At 42.1% G+C, this 15,280-nt stretch overlaps 2 protein-coding genes across 7 annotated transcripts in view; one reads left to right on the top strand and one right to left on the bottom strand.

Annotated features, from left to right (window-relative positions):
• The first annotated feature begins 4,941 nt into the window (after positions 1-4,941).
• On the top strand, positions 4,942-11,590 carry ZCCHC9 (zinc finger CCHC-type containing 9). Its single transcript, XM_424900.8, has 5 exons — positions 4,942-5,282; positions 6,407-6,557; positions 6,818-6,910; positions 8,202-8,270; positions 10,428-11,590. The coding sequence occupies exons 1-5, from the start codon at positions 5,004-5,006 to the stop codon at positions 10,541-10,543; spliced, it is 708 nt and encodes a 235-aa protein (XP_424900.1). The 5' UTR covers positions 4,942-5,003; the 3' UTR covers positions 10,544-11,590.
• A 2,826-nt stretch (positions 11,591-14,416) lies between these two features.
• ACOT12 (acyl-CoA thioesterase 12) overlaps positions 14,417-15,280 on the bottom strand; it is a 31,278-nt gene continuing 30,414 nt past the window's right edge. For all 6 annotated transcript variants that reach the window (XM_046905910.1, XM_046905911.1, XM_046905912.1 and 3 more), the window contains one exon: positions 14,417-15,030. In XM_046905910.1, coding sequence (XP_046761866.1) covers positions 14,896-15,030 — 135 coding nt within the window. In that variant the 3' untranslated portion in view covers positions 14,417-14,895. The remainder of the gene's footprint in view (positions 15,031-15,280) is intronic.

Raw genomic sequence — 15,280 nt, 5'->3', positions numbered from 1 at the left:
CCAGAGGATAAGCTTCACAGAATGGCTGCAGCAGGACTAAAACAAACAAACAAACAAACAAACAAATAAATAAGTAAAGCAAGCTTGGAAAGTTGTAAAGAAAAAAAAAAAGAGAGAGACAGAATCATACAGACTGTGATTCAATAGGAAGATATTAAAGGTTTAAAAAGCTGGATTGCTGCTCTAGCCCTAGACATATGATGTTAGTTCTTCCTTCTCATCTTTAGTTTTCCCGTGTCACCAATTGTGCATTGCTGAGAGCCTTTTCTGCCAGTAAAATTTCTTCCTGATAGATTCAGACACTGATTCTCTATAAATCTTCAGAATTTATTTGATTAAGTAGACCAAGAAGAGCTATATGCCATGCCTCAAGTAGTTTTACAGTCTTCTTGACGAACTCATTGCCAACTAGGGATCACCATAAGCAAACTCCCAGGCCATGTCCCATCACAGCCCAGCAGTGGTCTATCAGGCCACTCATGCAAGGTGGAAGGGGCAGCAGTGCCAAGCAGAAGAGGCAAGGGGTTCTTCCATTCTGGGGACGCAAAGGGAGAGAAACACACAGAGATGCATATACCTTCAGGATATCAGGCAAAGGTTCTGCACCAGAGGATGGTGGGCATGGTGCAGCTCCCAAGGGCAGTGGGCATGAGCTCAAGGAGTGTTTGGACGTTGCTCTCAGACATCGTTTGAATTTTGGATGGTTGTGTGTTGAGCCACAGTTTGGATTTGTCATGGTTTTGTCATGGACTTGATCCTTTTGGGTTCTTTCCAACCCAGGATATTCTATGATTCTTTGAAAAAGAGTGTTCAAACATTCCTTTGCTTGCTAACTGGGCTCCTACAACACATGCAAATGACTAATCTCCATATATTAACAGTCAGGTCCTGTGTGACAAAGTAAGCTATTGAACAAATATGCTGCCTGGAGCTGTTCAGTTCTCTGGCGAGTTATAAGGGTCTATCCATCACTGAAGTGCTGAATATGGGCTGTTAGTACAGAAAAACTGCACTGCAATGGGGGATACACAGCAACAGACTCTTTTTTTTCTGAGAAATAAAAACAAAACATGAGCATCAGAGTGGCTGACAACTCGCCTACTATGTGATCTTTGAGTTCTGTTTTTTTTTTCCACACCTTGGTGTTCACATAACTCACGGACTAAATTAAAAAAAAAAAAAATTCAATTATTATGTGAGCTCCCTGTAGGGAAGATATTGGTGGGTGGGATTGTGTGTGCTGAACTGAATCATTTTCTGAACTGTGATTTAAGAGCTTAAAAGCCAGGTCTGTAGCTTTGACAGCTGTAATTGCTTTCACTCATGATACTCTAATACTCTATAACTGAAATCACTCCCTGTCCTAACAAAAGCTGACTTGACAGATCTTCAAAGTTCATGAAACTGTCACTCTTACGAGACTAATATGCACCTGAATAGAACTGATATACTTTTTTCTCTGGAAACAGAAAAGAAAAGGTGGCAGATGACACGGGGAATAAATTACAGTTAATATTTACATTACTTTACTAATATTATCTTTTGGAATGTAATTTAAGACCTGCCAAAATAATTAATGTTCGTCTTTCTACTCTAATGCCTTTTACAGCTTATTTTCAGCTTAGGGCTTAATTAAAAGATTAAAGACTTTACACAGCCATTTCTTTTCCTGCAAAGATGCTTGAAGACACAGTGTGCACTGAAGCACATTGGATACGCCACAGAAGCCCTGCAAAGTCAACTCTGTCCCCTGCCAGAAGGGCACAGCATACTGCTGCTACTGACACTGCATTTTTAACTCACTTGGTGTAATTAATTTCAGAAGACTGGGCTCCTAATGAGAAAATAACAGCTACTCTACAGTAATAAGATTATTGTAAAGAAGGGTCATGAACATATTTTGATCACCTATTCATTTTTCTGGGGACTCTCGTGGATCCATGAGCTTTCTACATAAAGGGCAAAAATGTCCAGGACTAATGATGTGAATTAACTTTAGTTTACTTTCTTGAATGTGTGTTCTTCTTTAAAGTAAAAATGTTGTCCGTAACCAATTCGTCTACATCCATCAAACACTCCACCCATCAAATCCGTATCTTTCCAATTTGGAGAGAAGGATGTTGTGGGGTACCATGTCAAATGCCTTCCTGAAGTCCAGGCAGATGACACCAGTGGCTCTTTCCTTATTTATTGATGCAGTGACAGCATCACAGAAGGTCACCATGTTAGTTAAGCAGGATTTGCCTTTGGTTAAGCCATACACTGGCTCCCTGTACACCTCCCTGCATTCCATGTGCCTCAGCATTGCTTCCAGGAGGATCTGTTCCATGACCTTCCCTGGCACAGAGGTGAAAGTGACAAGTCAGTAGTTCCCAGGGCCATCTTTTTTACCCTTTTTAAAATAGGGTGTGATGTCCCTTTTTTTTCCCCATCACCAGGGACTTCATCTGATTGCCACAACTTTTCAAATATCATACAGAGTCACTTGGCAACCACATCAGCCAATTCCCTCAGGACTGTGGGATGCATCTCGTCAGGATCCATGGACTTGTGGATGTTCAGGTTCCTCAGGTGGCCACGAACCTGATTTTCACTTACAGTGGGAAGTACGTTGCTTCCCTGATCGTCTCCTACCAAAACAAATGTTTGAGGTCTGTGTGGCAAGCAGTTATGAGAGAAGACTGAGGCAAAAAAAAAAAAAAAAAGAAAAAAAAAAAGAAAGAAAAAAAAAAGAAAAAGAAAAAGGTACCTCAGCCTTCTCCTTGTCTGTAGAAAATGCTCAATACACCTACATCTATTCACTTTTCCTCAGAATTTGTAAATTGTGTATTTAACTGCTATTTTTCTTTTTGTGTGCATGTGAAAGTCACATAAGTTACATGTTTTATTATAAAATCTAAAACGCAGATAAAAGCACAAGATTCAAAGTATGCATTTCAAAGTGTTATGAGATATATTAAAAAAAAAAATTGTTTCTTAAATACATTAACTAATTTATATGTGGCCCAGGACAGGTCCCTTTCACTCCACCACAGCCAGCCAGCCAAAAGATTGGACATCCATCGTTTAGACAGTGCTGCCCTGGCTGTGCTATGGACAGGCAATCGGATGTCTTCAGCATTTTGAATGCTGTATAGGATGGAAAAAAAAATAGAAGAAAGTAATACATTTTTTACCATGATTTTCATGGTTGCTGTCTTGCTCATTTCTCACCTGCTGCCTGTGAGCAGCAGAGCTCCCAGGTGACTGAAATTAAGTTGAAACTAAAACTCAAATCAGCACACGTGTGATCACTGCTAAAGACTATTTGTGCGGGGAATGCTCTTATTGGTTCAGTACAAAGGTATGAAACAGCTTTTTCCAGTGCCTGTAAACCTGGCTGGGGACCCTAAGGGACACTTGTCTTCTACAGACATAATGCACAGAAGATTTCAGACTGCAGAAAGGGAAGACAGTACTTGCACTTCAGCAGAACTCTACTGCTCTTGCTGATGCTGCTCTTCAGATTTTCCTTGCATTGTTTTAACAGTAGGGTAGCTGCAGGTCTGTCTGCTGCAAGTTTCGTGTGGAGGAGATCAGACGCTGTGTTACATACCTAAGGAACCTGAGCATACATATGGGAACCATAGTTGCTTTTATGTTACATACCATGCACCAGTGCTGTCTGTTTCTAGCAGCCCTTTATGCCTGCGAGAATTAGTTTTTGACATTTCTTATCTGCAGATTTGCCATGCAGCATGCTGTAGGAAAAGCCAGGACCTCATGTCGGAGTTGAACTGTAACTTCACTGGCAAACTTGTTACTTTTAGTTTTAAAATCAAATCCGGAGTCTTTCTGATTTTATTTCCTATTTTATTAACAACAGCTTTTAAATGGCATTCATTATTTTTGACTGTAAAACGCACACTTTTATTATTCCTAAATCTGTGCTGGTTCTTGCAGACGATGCAGCTTAACAGCAAAGACACGCAACATCAGTGCCTTCTTTGTGCACGTGCATCTCCCTCTAGTGGAAGCAAAGCCTTGGAAAATCAGCAAAGCACACCAAGTCTGCTTCTCGAGGGAGTTACAAATATTGAAGATGGCTAATAAAGAAGAAATGTTGTCCAGCTTTTCTATCCATCAAGAATGGCAATGGAGATCTAGAGAAATGCTAAGACTGACTTGAGAAATTAAGTTCTTACTGTATTATGAATAGTTCTTTCATTGCTCTGCTGGGATTTAGAACAATACAGCCCCGGAAGTTTAGGCTGGGACTGTAATGGGGCAATTTAGAAATGTGACCAATTCCATTGGAAAGTTTTCAGTTGTGGGCTTTCAATCAGGTTCACCACTGCACAATGCAGGAAGGGACCACTCTGGTGCCCCAGCATCACTCCTGATGAAAGATGAAGTTGTAGTGGGGGTCAGCCCCTTCTCCCACGTAACAGTGTTAGGACAAGAGTGAATGTCCTCAAGTTGTGCCAGAGAAGGTCCAGCTTGGACATTAGGAAGAATTTCTTCTCCATGAGAGTGAACAGGCACTGGAAGAGGCTGCCCAGGGAGAAGGTGGAGTCATTCACTGTCCCTAGAGGTTTTCAAGAAACGTGAAGATGGGGCACTGAGAGACACAGTTGGTGGGCACGGTAAGGACGGGCTGATGTCTGGACTGGATGACCTTAGAGGTCTTCCAACCTCACGGTTTGATGACAAAACAAGACTCTTTTTACTCAGGGGTAAGCGGTTAAGCCAGCATAAGAGCATCAGCGGAGCTCCCGATCTGCAAGAAGTCTGCTATGAAGCGTGCCAGAAGAAATCCGGCAGTGCAACTACCGCAAGCAGATACTTCAACTCCCACACAGTCACCGCCCTCTCCCCGTCCCCCCAAGATGGCGGCGGAGCGCCGAGCAGCAAGCGCCCTTCCGGTGGAGGGAGGAAGTGACGACACGCCGCGCCGTCAGTGACAGGGACGGAGTTCAGCTTCCGGCGGGAGGTGTGCGGGTGCCAGCGGCTGGGCTGCCGCTATGACCAGGTGGGCTCGGAAGGTCGCCGCTGCGGGCGGCAAGGCGCTGAAGTCCACCCCCTGGGAGGAGATGACGGCGGGGCCCGCGGAGAGCGGGCCGGAGAGGAAGGGTAAAAGGAAAAAAGCGTACCAAAACGAAGACGTTAATGGGTTTGCGGCGTACCTGAAGCAGGCGGGGAACGGCCGGGGGGAGGAGGAGGAAGCGACGGTGGCCCTGAAGAAGGACCGTCGGCGGGAGAACAGGAGGCTGAGGAGGCAGGAGGCGAGGAAAAACGCCATGGTGAGCTCGGTGCTGGGTGGCACGATGCCCGGCGTGGTGGAGGGGACGGGAACACCTCAGCCTTAAGCGGGGTTGAATCCCTGCTGAAGTTTGGGTCTTTGATTCTATAAAATGAGTTTTAGCTTAAGTGGGCTTCATTAAGTACACGCAGTTTAAGGGGGATTTCACCCTTGGTGTGCCTTTTCTGCTTCCATACTGATCTGCAGCCCTTTGGGGAATGGCCAGCCTTGTTCCTGGGTGAAATGTGTTCTTTGTCTCTCTGTGAGAGTGTGCGGTGTTCCTGCGTGCATTTGCAATTTCATCGTGTTCTGGGACGTTTTTCTGCAGCACCTTCTGCCTGAAAACTGCAGTGAGGTCTCCAGCAAACTCTAAATAAGAGCGCCTGAAAGCAGTTGTTCATAAAGTTATTCTAAATGGAATCTGTAGTGTCAAAGAAAGTGATTGCTACTCATTAATATGAACTACCATGAGTTTTTGTTTTTGAACGAGTTGTAGTGCTATAAGCAGCTTTTGAGACATCAGTGCTGGCATGTTGTTGCTTGTGTTTACTTTTAGCACATCCAGAACAATCTTAGGGAACTAATTCTGCTGCAGTGAGGGTCACAAGTTGTCACTCAGTTGCAGTGTGCAGTTCTGAGCGACCTGGGACAAAAAGCCTGCAAGTGGTGCTGGTAAAGGAAAAAAGCATTAATAATAATCTTGTTTAGAGACAGAGACCACTGGCAGTTATTTTGTGAGTGCTGCAGTGGCTCTTTTGTCTTAAGTGTTCCTCCACGAGGAGATAAGCTGTTGATGTTGTTGATATACTTGCCTTCTGAAAAGCCTAGTAGCCTTGTTAGGCTGTTTTTGGTTTTTGTTTGTTTGTTTTTTTCCTGAGCTATTCACTGAACCTTGGCTTTATATATTGGAGTAACTTGAAGTGTCAGTGCGAGAGGTATGTATTTATTAGCATCTCCTAGTCCTCAGCCAAGGTGCATTGTGACCTAGTGGATATCGCGCAGATAAAAGTGACAGTCAGGTAATAAGAGTAAGCAGACTCTGTTGTAATACCACCTTAAGTGCTGTGCTTTGCTCTGTGAACTGCCTGTAAAAATGCACGTAACTTTTATTTTTTATTTTGAAAGGTGTGTTTCCACTGCAGGGAACCTGGCCATGGTGTTGCTGATTGTCCAGCTGTACTGGAAAGTCAAGATATGGGTACAGGAATCTGTTACCGGTGTGGATCCACAGAGCATGACATTGGCAAATGCAAGGCAAAGATCGACCCAGCTGTTGGTATGATTCATAAGCTTGCATTTTGTGGAGTGCTTTGGTCTGAGATTTCTTATTACTGATATGTTGATTTGTGTTCTAGCAATTTATCTGTTCTGAAGACAGAGATTAATATGTTTAAAGGAATACAATACTGTGACAACAAACCTGATGTTGCAGTTATGCTATCCTATAAATATCATACCGTTTCTTACAGTGTTTTCAGAGTTGTTTGTGGCTACGCAATGTTCTTAACTTTTGTCATTAACAATGGAATTTTGCAGGTGCATTTCCATATGCAAAATGCTTCATCTGTGGTGAGATGGGACATCTATCAAGGTCATGTCCTGACAATCCCAAAGGATTGTATGCCGAAGGTGAGTGCAGTGTTTTACTGCAGCTGAAACATATTTTTCCTACTTACGCAACGCAGAACTAAGTAACATTTCGAATTAAGAAAGATCTTACTGAAAGCAACTCCCAGATGTCTTTTATTATATATAGATCAAATCTGCGAATTCATCATTAGTATTCACTATCTGGATATTCCTACTTCAATTTTAAGCTTAGCATTAAAAATGGAGGTGAAGTGCAGAGCATGAGAATTTGCTCACGCTTGCAGTTTCAAGAGGATGACAAAGAAACCATAATCCCTATTTGTAGGTGGCCAATGTCTTTTTAAATTTACACACAACTACGAATGTGATTAAAAACATACGATTGGTCTCTGTAGGGACTTCATAGCCTTTATTAGTTTAACACTTCAGCAACAATGAGAAGTGTTCACAGAAAGCAAGGTCTGTCGTAGTTAGACACGGGAATAATTTTTTTTATATGGGAAATGACACTAAAAGATTAAGGAGAAATTAGGAGTTGAAAAACAGGCCACAGCTTCCGGATGTTCTAAGAAATATATGTTGTATGTACAGTACTGATTGACTTCATCGCACAGCTGCCCAGTATCCCAGTGGTTGTGGCACTCCCAACGAAGGACTCTCATGAGAGAGATCATCAGGTTAAGTGATGAGAAAGTTAATGAGAAATGTTACCTAAGTGTGAAGGTTTCACTCGGATTTTGCAATGCCTGTCTTTTCTGTTGGTACTGACAAAGAATATAGTGCTTGCTATTGTCTCCTGTACAAATTCAAGGTCTTGCAGGGTGATCTTAGAACACGGCTAAACTGGAAGGCAGATATCTTTTTAGGCACTGCACTTCTCATAACAAGCATTCAAAGTAGTAGAATTTATATTCTGAATTTCTGTGCCTGCAGTTCGATTGCCTACTGCTCAGGAACTCCCATTTCAAAAGTTCCTTTTAATAATTGAATTTGAACTCTCAAAGAAAGCTTCAGAGTAAGCAGAAATATCCTGTATGTGGTGAGTGAAATTTGTAGTATTCAGTGATTTACAGAGCTGTGCTACTAAAGGTGGGTGTTATCTGTAAGATACGGAGAGTCCAAGGAAGGTGTGTGTGCAGGCTCACACACTGTCTGCTCATCTGCTGCACAGTGTTACATAATTATGCTTAGGAGCCTTGACCTGTCTGTGGAGATGCATCTTTTCTACAGGTTGTCACTACAGAAATGTAAAACAAAATTTTTCAACGTACATGTAACAGCAGAAGAGTGGGTTTGTACTGTTTTGTTTTCCAACTTCATCTTTTTACAGGTGGCTGCTGCAGACTTTGTGGCTCTGTGGAGCACTACAGAAAAGACTGTCCGGAAAACCAGAACTTAGGTGAGATTTAGGGGATGGCATAGAGTGCAAGTTGAGAGCTTTCAAATAACAAGATGGCACATTCCTTTTAAGAATATGTGCTTTTATTAAGAGGTGTAGATAGAGGAGACAGTGAGCTGCTAGACAAAAGTTGAACTTTCAATTTAAAAAAATCTAGCTTGTACACTTCTGAAGGTTGTATGAGCAAATGTATGCTTATGTTGCCATTCAGTGTTAGCAGCTGTAGTAGAAAAAGCCAGCAGAACTGGTTTCTTTTTCAGGCAGTTTGTGTGAAGAAGCTGAATGTCATGTCAGTTGCAGTGTGGTGGCTCTGGCAGTTGCTAGAAGCTCCATCTGCAGGCCAGCATTTAAGTCATTTGAGACAGGGCTGTAAGAGGAGGCTGCAGGCCAGTCTTGCTAGATTTGCCAGCTAATAAGCTGGTTTCATTTACCTGTGCAAGTAGAAAAGTACATTATAATTCTACTTGGCTGATTGGCTTTTAGTAAAATGTGTGATGCTTACCTGAGCCCTTCCTTGTGGGAAGGCTACTGATGGAAAGTATTTTGAGACAACAGCTTCCCTTGTTCACTGATAGTTCTTTTCTTTTTTTTTTTTTACCTCCTTGCAAATCAATTTACACTGAATTTGTCAACATGTGTTACACATTAGAATGCATCTTTGTAATGTATTCATTATGACAGGGTATGCAATTTGCACAACAGGATACGATCTAAGGGCATTTATTTTTCTGAAACCATTAGAGAGAAGAAATCTGTTTCTTTCCATTTCATACGTATAGAAGTAAGATACTCCATGTGTCTTTTATTAAAAACAAAACAAAAACAAAACCAAATGAAAAACAAAAACCCTAATCTAAGGGAGGCAAAACTGTCCAGGGTTTGGAGAGTGACACTGTTACTGAAGTGATGGAACGTTAGTTTTTGTACTTGCAGAACGTTTGGGTTAATAATATACCCTAAGTTTCTGAGGAATTTATGTGAAAAACATTTACAGAGGCAGCAGAGTTCTGTACGTCAACTGCTTTTTCTGTGCAATCATACAGATACAATACAATCTAGGTATTGTTTGAGAGAGCATTTGCGCCATTCTAGATGTGTGCTGGTTTGCTAGTTTGGAACAAGCGAGATGGGGTCTTAACTGGTCTCAGAAGTTTCTGTTGTGAAAACTAGCTTTTTTTTTTTCTTTTTTTTTTAACCAAACTTTCAAGCCATAGCAGATTGGTTTGTGCAGTGCCTGCTCTGGTAACTGCTGCAAGTCGGTGATGTCTCTTGCTGGGTTTCTGCTCACTACTTTAACAGCAAACTATTTTTGGATGCTTAATACCTTTTGTAAATTGAAAACCTGTGCAGATGCTATAGGAGAAAAGAAATATTTGTGGGAAACAGCACTGCTGAAAGTCAAGCCAGCTCTTTCCACCAGAGGCTCCCAAGCAGTGGGTAGTGCTGACCAGCAAAGATCCGCTATGCAAGGAGGCTGGAAAGCAACCTGTAAGAGCTTGCTCCTTCACACAGGTGGCTGCAGTCATTAAACTGCTTGGTCCAGTCAGAAATAGGGTGTGCACATATATATATGACAGTTAATAGGAGCAAGCATGTGCAGATTTGTAGGACCACTGTAATTTTGTAGACAAAGTTAAAATACAGATTCCTGCAACTCCTTCTGCTTTTGGGCAGTATAATGAACTATATATGAAAGAGAACTGGTCAAAACATCATTTAAAATGGGGGAGGGGAAAAGTGTTTACTGTATGTAGGGAGGTAAGTAGAGAAATGTAAATTTTTCTCAAATTTGCCTCTTCAAGCATGCTTTCCTTTACGCCCAGAGATGCCTGACACATTCTGAAATCTCCATCACAAGAGCTATTAGGACTTCAGTGAAGGTTAATGTGTCTTCTCTGTACTCTGAATTTTTCTTTGGACAGTCAAATAGGAAGAGATGCATATAATTTCTGAACATTACAAATCTGGAGGAGGCGGGGGGGGGGGATTAGGGTAAGTCTACAAAACACAAACACACGCTTGCCTAAGGGTAGAGCTAAATTGATAGATCTTTGCTGAACCAAAAGCAGGCCCTTTTGGGCCAAATGTTTCTCAAATCTGAAAGCTTGATCTGATGACAATGTTTAGCCTTTCATAAACTCGTCTCTTACTCTGCAGACCAGGTTACAGTTGGGCGATGGGCCACTGGAATGAGTGCCGATGATGAAGAAACTACAGAAACACCAAAGCTACCAAAACCCAAAGTGAAAGTACTTAAAGTTATTAATTTTTAAAAGCCTCCTTTGGGTGCTGAACTGCAGTGGTTGTGCACTACTCCTTCACTTCAGTGTAGTGACTGGATAGAGTGGATTGCTGCTTCCCGAAAACCAAGCACTGCTGCTGCTGGGTCCGTATCCCTGCTTTTTTCAGTTCACTTCACAGACTCATCCAGCGTAGTGAAAATCTGGGAACAACAGAAATGCATCAAGAAGGTGTTTTATTTATTTTTATATATTTCTTGCAGGAAAGCTTTCCTTCTGCTAGTTCTCTAAGAGAGAAATTGGTTTCCTCTGCTAACATGCAGCATGGTTGCAGTAAAGGCACAGGGGGATATGCATTTTGTCAAAGGGCTTTATGACCACTGGATTTAGGTGGTCAGTAGCATTACCTTAAGGTGTAGCTGTATTGGAGATGAATACAATTATGCTGATCTTAAGTCTTCCTGCATTTCTCCGAAGGGGATTGCGGACATTTCCTAAATACTAATTGGAGTCTAGATTGGTTTGGTTTCTTAAAACAATTCTGTGCTGTGTATGTGCACACTTGAGCTGTCTGATAGCTAAGTTATCAGGTAATGCTACAGCCTACGTGACTCGTGCCTTCTGTCTGGAGAGCTTGGGGGTACAGTTCCTGCTATACATGATGGATCTAACAGAGTGTACATGCAATAATCTGATAAGATCATGCATGTTTGATTACCTGAGTACTTCACTAATAAGCCAAATCATGCTCTTCCTCTGATATGAGGATGATGAGTTACGAAACTCACCTGAAAAATACAATATCCCAAGTTGGATGGAAGCCATCAGAATCATGTGTTCAACCCCTGGCTCCAGACAGGACCTCCCAGAATCCAAACCCCATGTCTGAGAGCATCGTCCAAATGCTCCTAGAGCTCCCACAGCTTGGGGCTGTGCCCCCTGCTCTGGGGAGCCTGTGCCAGTAGATGAAGAGCAAGGGAGCTTGCGTGGTTTACTTTTAAGTGAAGCACTCAAAAATCTTGATCTTCAGTACTTCTGTCCCTTGGGGTATTGGAAATAAACTTTCCTTTCTGTTACTTACATGTGCCTGCTTCACTGTGGTTTTTTTTTAAACGGAGAAAGCAGCCTGCACTTGGAAATCCTGGTAGATGTTACAAAATTTCCTCATGCCAAAGAAGGATGGAGTTCCTGCAGTAGGTCTCCGTATATATTCTCAAGTTTCTTCCTCTGCAGCTGACAGTGACAGAATTTTACTTGCATCTTATTCTGTCGTCTAAGTTGAACAAACAAGCAAGCACCTGTGCCATCAGGCTTCTCAGTGCTGTATTGCAGGCAGTGCCCCAAAAACCTTACGTGTGACTTCTAAAAATTTCAGCTTGCATTATGTGTTAATAAGCAACCGTCTTTGACAGAAAGCTAAATGGTAATAAAGGTGTTGCTTCTGAAGAAGTAGTTACCATTAAAGTTAGTTCATACAGAGTCCTGCTGAGAACACAGAACTAACACCAGACAATAAACTTGAGCTCAGAGCTGGGTTTTGAGATGCTTGAGGACAAGGCACTGAGGCTGTGGGTTTGGAACTTCACATTTCTTAGAGAATAAAAACAAATTTGTCTTAATACATTTGTATAAATGTATGTTTTTTTTCTTTCATAAAATGCTGATAAAGAACACAGCAGGTAGGGCTCTTATTTTAGGTTTCCTGGTTCTGCTTTGGATATTAAGGCAGGTAACGTGCTATGCAGATTCAGTTTATAATAATCAGAGCACACATTGAAATGGGGAAGAGGAATGGACTTGGGTGAAATCACTGAATTATTACCGTTTTAATTAACTTTGAAGTGCAAAACTGTCACATTGGTACAGACAAATATTTTGTAACAGAGATTTATCCCAGCTTAAAAGGTATTTCTCTTTCTAGTATACGAATGCATATATAGCTTGAAAACCTGATCTTTTTTAGATTATGTTCTGTTCAAAATCTTAAGAATGTAACACAGAAACTTGAAGCCATCCCCTTAACCGTGATGTATACGCTTGGTATAGACAGTGCTGTGGTTCTTCTTCCCAGGGAAGTGGCAGCTCAGGGTCTGTGGCTCTGAGTGAAACATCACTGTTGTGGTTCCGTAAGCTAAAGCAGAAGCACCTGCTGAGACAGTGCTGAGTTCTTTTGTGTGCTGCTTCTATCTTGTGGAGGTAAAGAAAATTCAGTGTTGCCTTCCCACAGCTGATCCTGTTGCTGTGAGCCATCTCACACTCTAAAAACACTTGTCAGGCTCCTACATTTAAACACAGCTTTGTTATTCTGAGAAGAGAGAGCAGGCTTGTTCAAACAAAACGAAACGAAACAAAGTAGGTCTCAGTGGTTCTCAAGTAATCGCATACAGTGTCTGCATGCATGGGTTTGTGAGGTGGTTGCCTACATCCTTTCTTCCTCAGTGACTGCTGAGGATGAAGTATGGAAATACTCCACTGCAGAACAGCTACAAAGTTTATCACTCAGTAACTGCTGGCAATTACAGTTTAAGCAGACGGTCATCCAGAAACCCAAATCTTGTCTCAGTTAGCTGCACACTGGTAGGTATGTAGTCCTTGTGAAAAAGACACCAATTCCCTATGGACCTAAAGAGTGATGTGTGGCTGTAGGCAGAAAGCAGCCCTGCTGTGCAGTGCTAAGGAGTCAGGGTGAGAAGGCATAACCTGCAGGCATCAGTAGGCTCAGCAGAATACCACTATTTTCAGAACGCCAAATCACGTTCTCCAGAGGGTCCTTGTGGTAACCCAAGAGCTAAGTTCAGTGTGTAAGCGCCTCTAAAGGCAGGGTGCAAACCGCTGCACAAGAGGCAACTCAGTGCCCAGCACAGAGTGCAGGCTCTTTCGCCCGAAGCTTTGTGCGTGCATACACAGCTGAACGCTAGGTGTCTCTGTTCGCTAAAAATCGGGACTGCAGAGGCGAACACCCACTCACTGTCTGTCTACCGCCTTCTGGGCGCAGCAAGCTTAACAACTAACAGCTAAGCTTGTGTCCTGTGCAGCTCTCGCAGGCAACGATCCTGTCAGCAGCCAAAGCAGAGAGCGGCTGCTTGCCCTTCTTGGGCTGCAGTGGTTTCTGTGCTGCGGAAAGGGCTGTCCCGAGGCTGCAGTCCTCAAATCACAAACTTAGTAGCTGGTTCCCCATGTGATAAGAATTGCGATCCAAAACAAGGTCTGGATCCCAAGTCTCCTCCAGAGCCAAAGCCCATGCCACAGTTCACATTTGTTATTACTAGCATAGTGCACAGGGTATCCATCTACCTACCTGATCTCACTAATGCTTTGGGTTGAGACTGCACCCAAGTGAAACCGGTCTCACCGAGAGACCAGATGACTTACTGCAGTAACACACCTGGCTTCCAGCACTTCACGTCACACAAAATCTGCAGGTATACTGTAAGCTACAAATCACCAACATAAACTTTGATTTGGTCATAGGCCAAAATAAAGATGTTCTTACATAAGTGGGAGCTGGATTCAGACCCCTGGAGCTCTCACTCTACCAGTTATGAAACTACAGTGAGATAAATGGCACTGCTACAGTTCTCATGCTTTGATCCTTTTAAATCAACTCCCCTATTCACGTTATGATTAACTGCTGATAATCTTACCTGTTTTCTGAACAAGGGACTCCAGAGAAGAAAAACAAAAGCACAGAACAAAAGACACACTGCAATAAAACCTCTGAAACCATTTTCTTTCTTTCATCTGGGAATGGTTTCAAGATTCTTCCTGTTCTATGTTAATTAAAGGGCAGAAGGACAGTCTTGCACAGAACTTGGCAGCTGGAGGTCACAGCACTTCTCCAAGAGAGCAGCACCCTCCATCAGCACTGAAATCCTTCCAGACATAGTGTAATAAAAACGATGGATATTTAATCTGAAAAGCAGTAATTTATTGAAAAACACAGAGAAAGTATAAGCATTAACAGACGATAAACATTATCAAACCCTAACTTGCTGTAGGGTGTAATAGATCAACATGTAATGCACACGCAAGGACCTGGACAAACTGAGCAGAGAACTGGACAAGCTACTTGGTAGTACCAGTCCTCTGCATATTAGACTGATTAGTATTTACTGATTTTAAACTGACTGGTTGTCACCAGGCCCAATCCAACAATGAAATACACATATAAGAGCAAAATTTGTGCCTTAGTCTTTTTTTTTTTTTTTAATTGAAAACGTGAATTTAGAGCATAAAGTCTAATCCTGATTTGACACAAAATCCAGCCCTAGCCCAGTATCAGCTGCATGACTCAGAGTACCTTGTAGAACAATTAACACATATGCAAAAAGTTAAACCAGTATTGCTTGATAGTCTCTCACGCTTTTCACAATTTTGTGTTAACTTCAGCACTTGCTGCCCTTCAGCTCCAAGAACTTAATACACTCCAAAGCTGTGTCTTCAATGGAATTTAATGAGCCAGTAAGACTTGCAGCTAAGTAAGGAATAAGATCTGGTGTCATTTGATTGAAGTAATATACCTGTTTAAATAAAAACAATAGAAATTAAAAATCCTGGACAAAAATATTGGGCCTGCAATAGTTACCCCTTTTATTTCAGAGCCTAGCTGAGAATCGAAGTTTCTGTGGATGAGAACAGAAGCACATAAGCAGCCGAAGCACTGTGAAAGTGAAGGCAAGGCTCAGCAAAAAGGCTTTTTATAGTCTTAAAGTAAACAGAGTGCCAGGTCCTCAAGCATATACATAATAATATAATACATAAGCATGTACA

This window comes from Gallus gallus, chromosome Z (genome assembly GCF_016699485.2).
Source record: "Gallus gallus isolate bGalGal1 chromosome Z, bGalGal1.mat.broiler.GRCg7b, whole genome shotgun sequence".
Lineage (NCBI taxonomy): Eukaryota > Metazoa > Chordata > Aves > Galliformes > Phasianidae > Gallus > Gallus gallus.
The sequence above is the reverse complement of the archived record's forward strand: the minus strand, read 5'-3'. Positions and strand labels throughout refer to the sequence as shown.

Bases quoted from the DNA above. Each gene is read 5' to 3' on its own strand.
- ZCCHC9 (XM_424900.8), top strand. From the start codon at position 5,004: ATGACCAGGTGGGCTCGGAAGGTCGCCGCTGCGGGCGGCAAGGCGCTG. The intron at 6,911-8,201 runs GTGAGTGCAGTG...ATCTTTTTACAG, and splicing joins CAAAGGATTGTATGCCGAAG to GTGGCTGCTGCAGACTTTGT. The intron at 8,271-10,427 runs GTGAGATTTAGG...CTTACTCTGCAG, and splicing joins TCCGGAAAACCAGAACTTAG to ACCAGGTTACAGTTGGGCGA.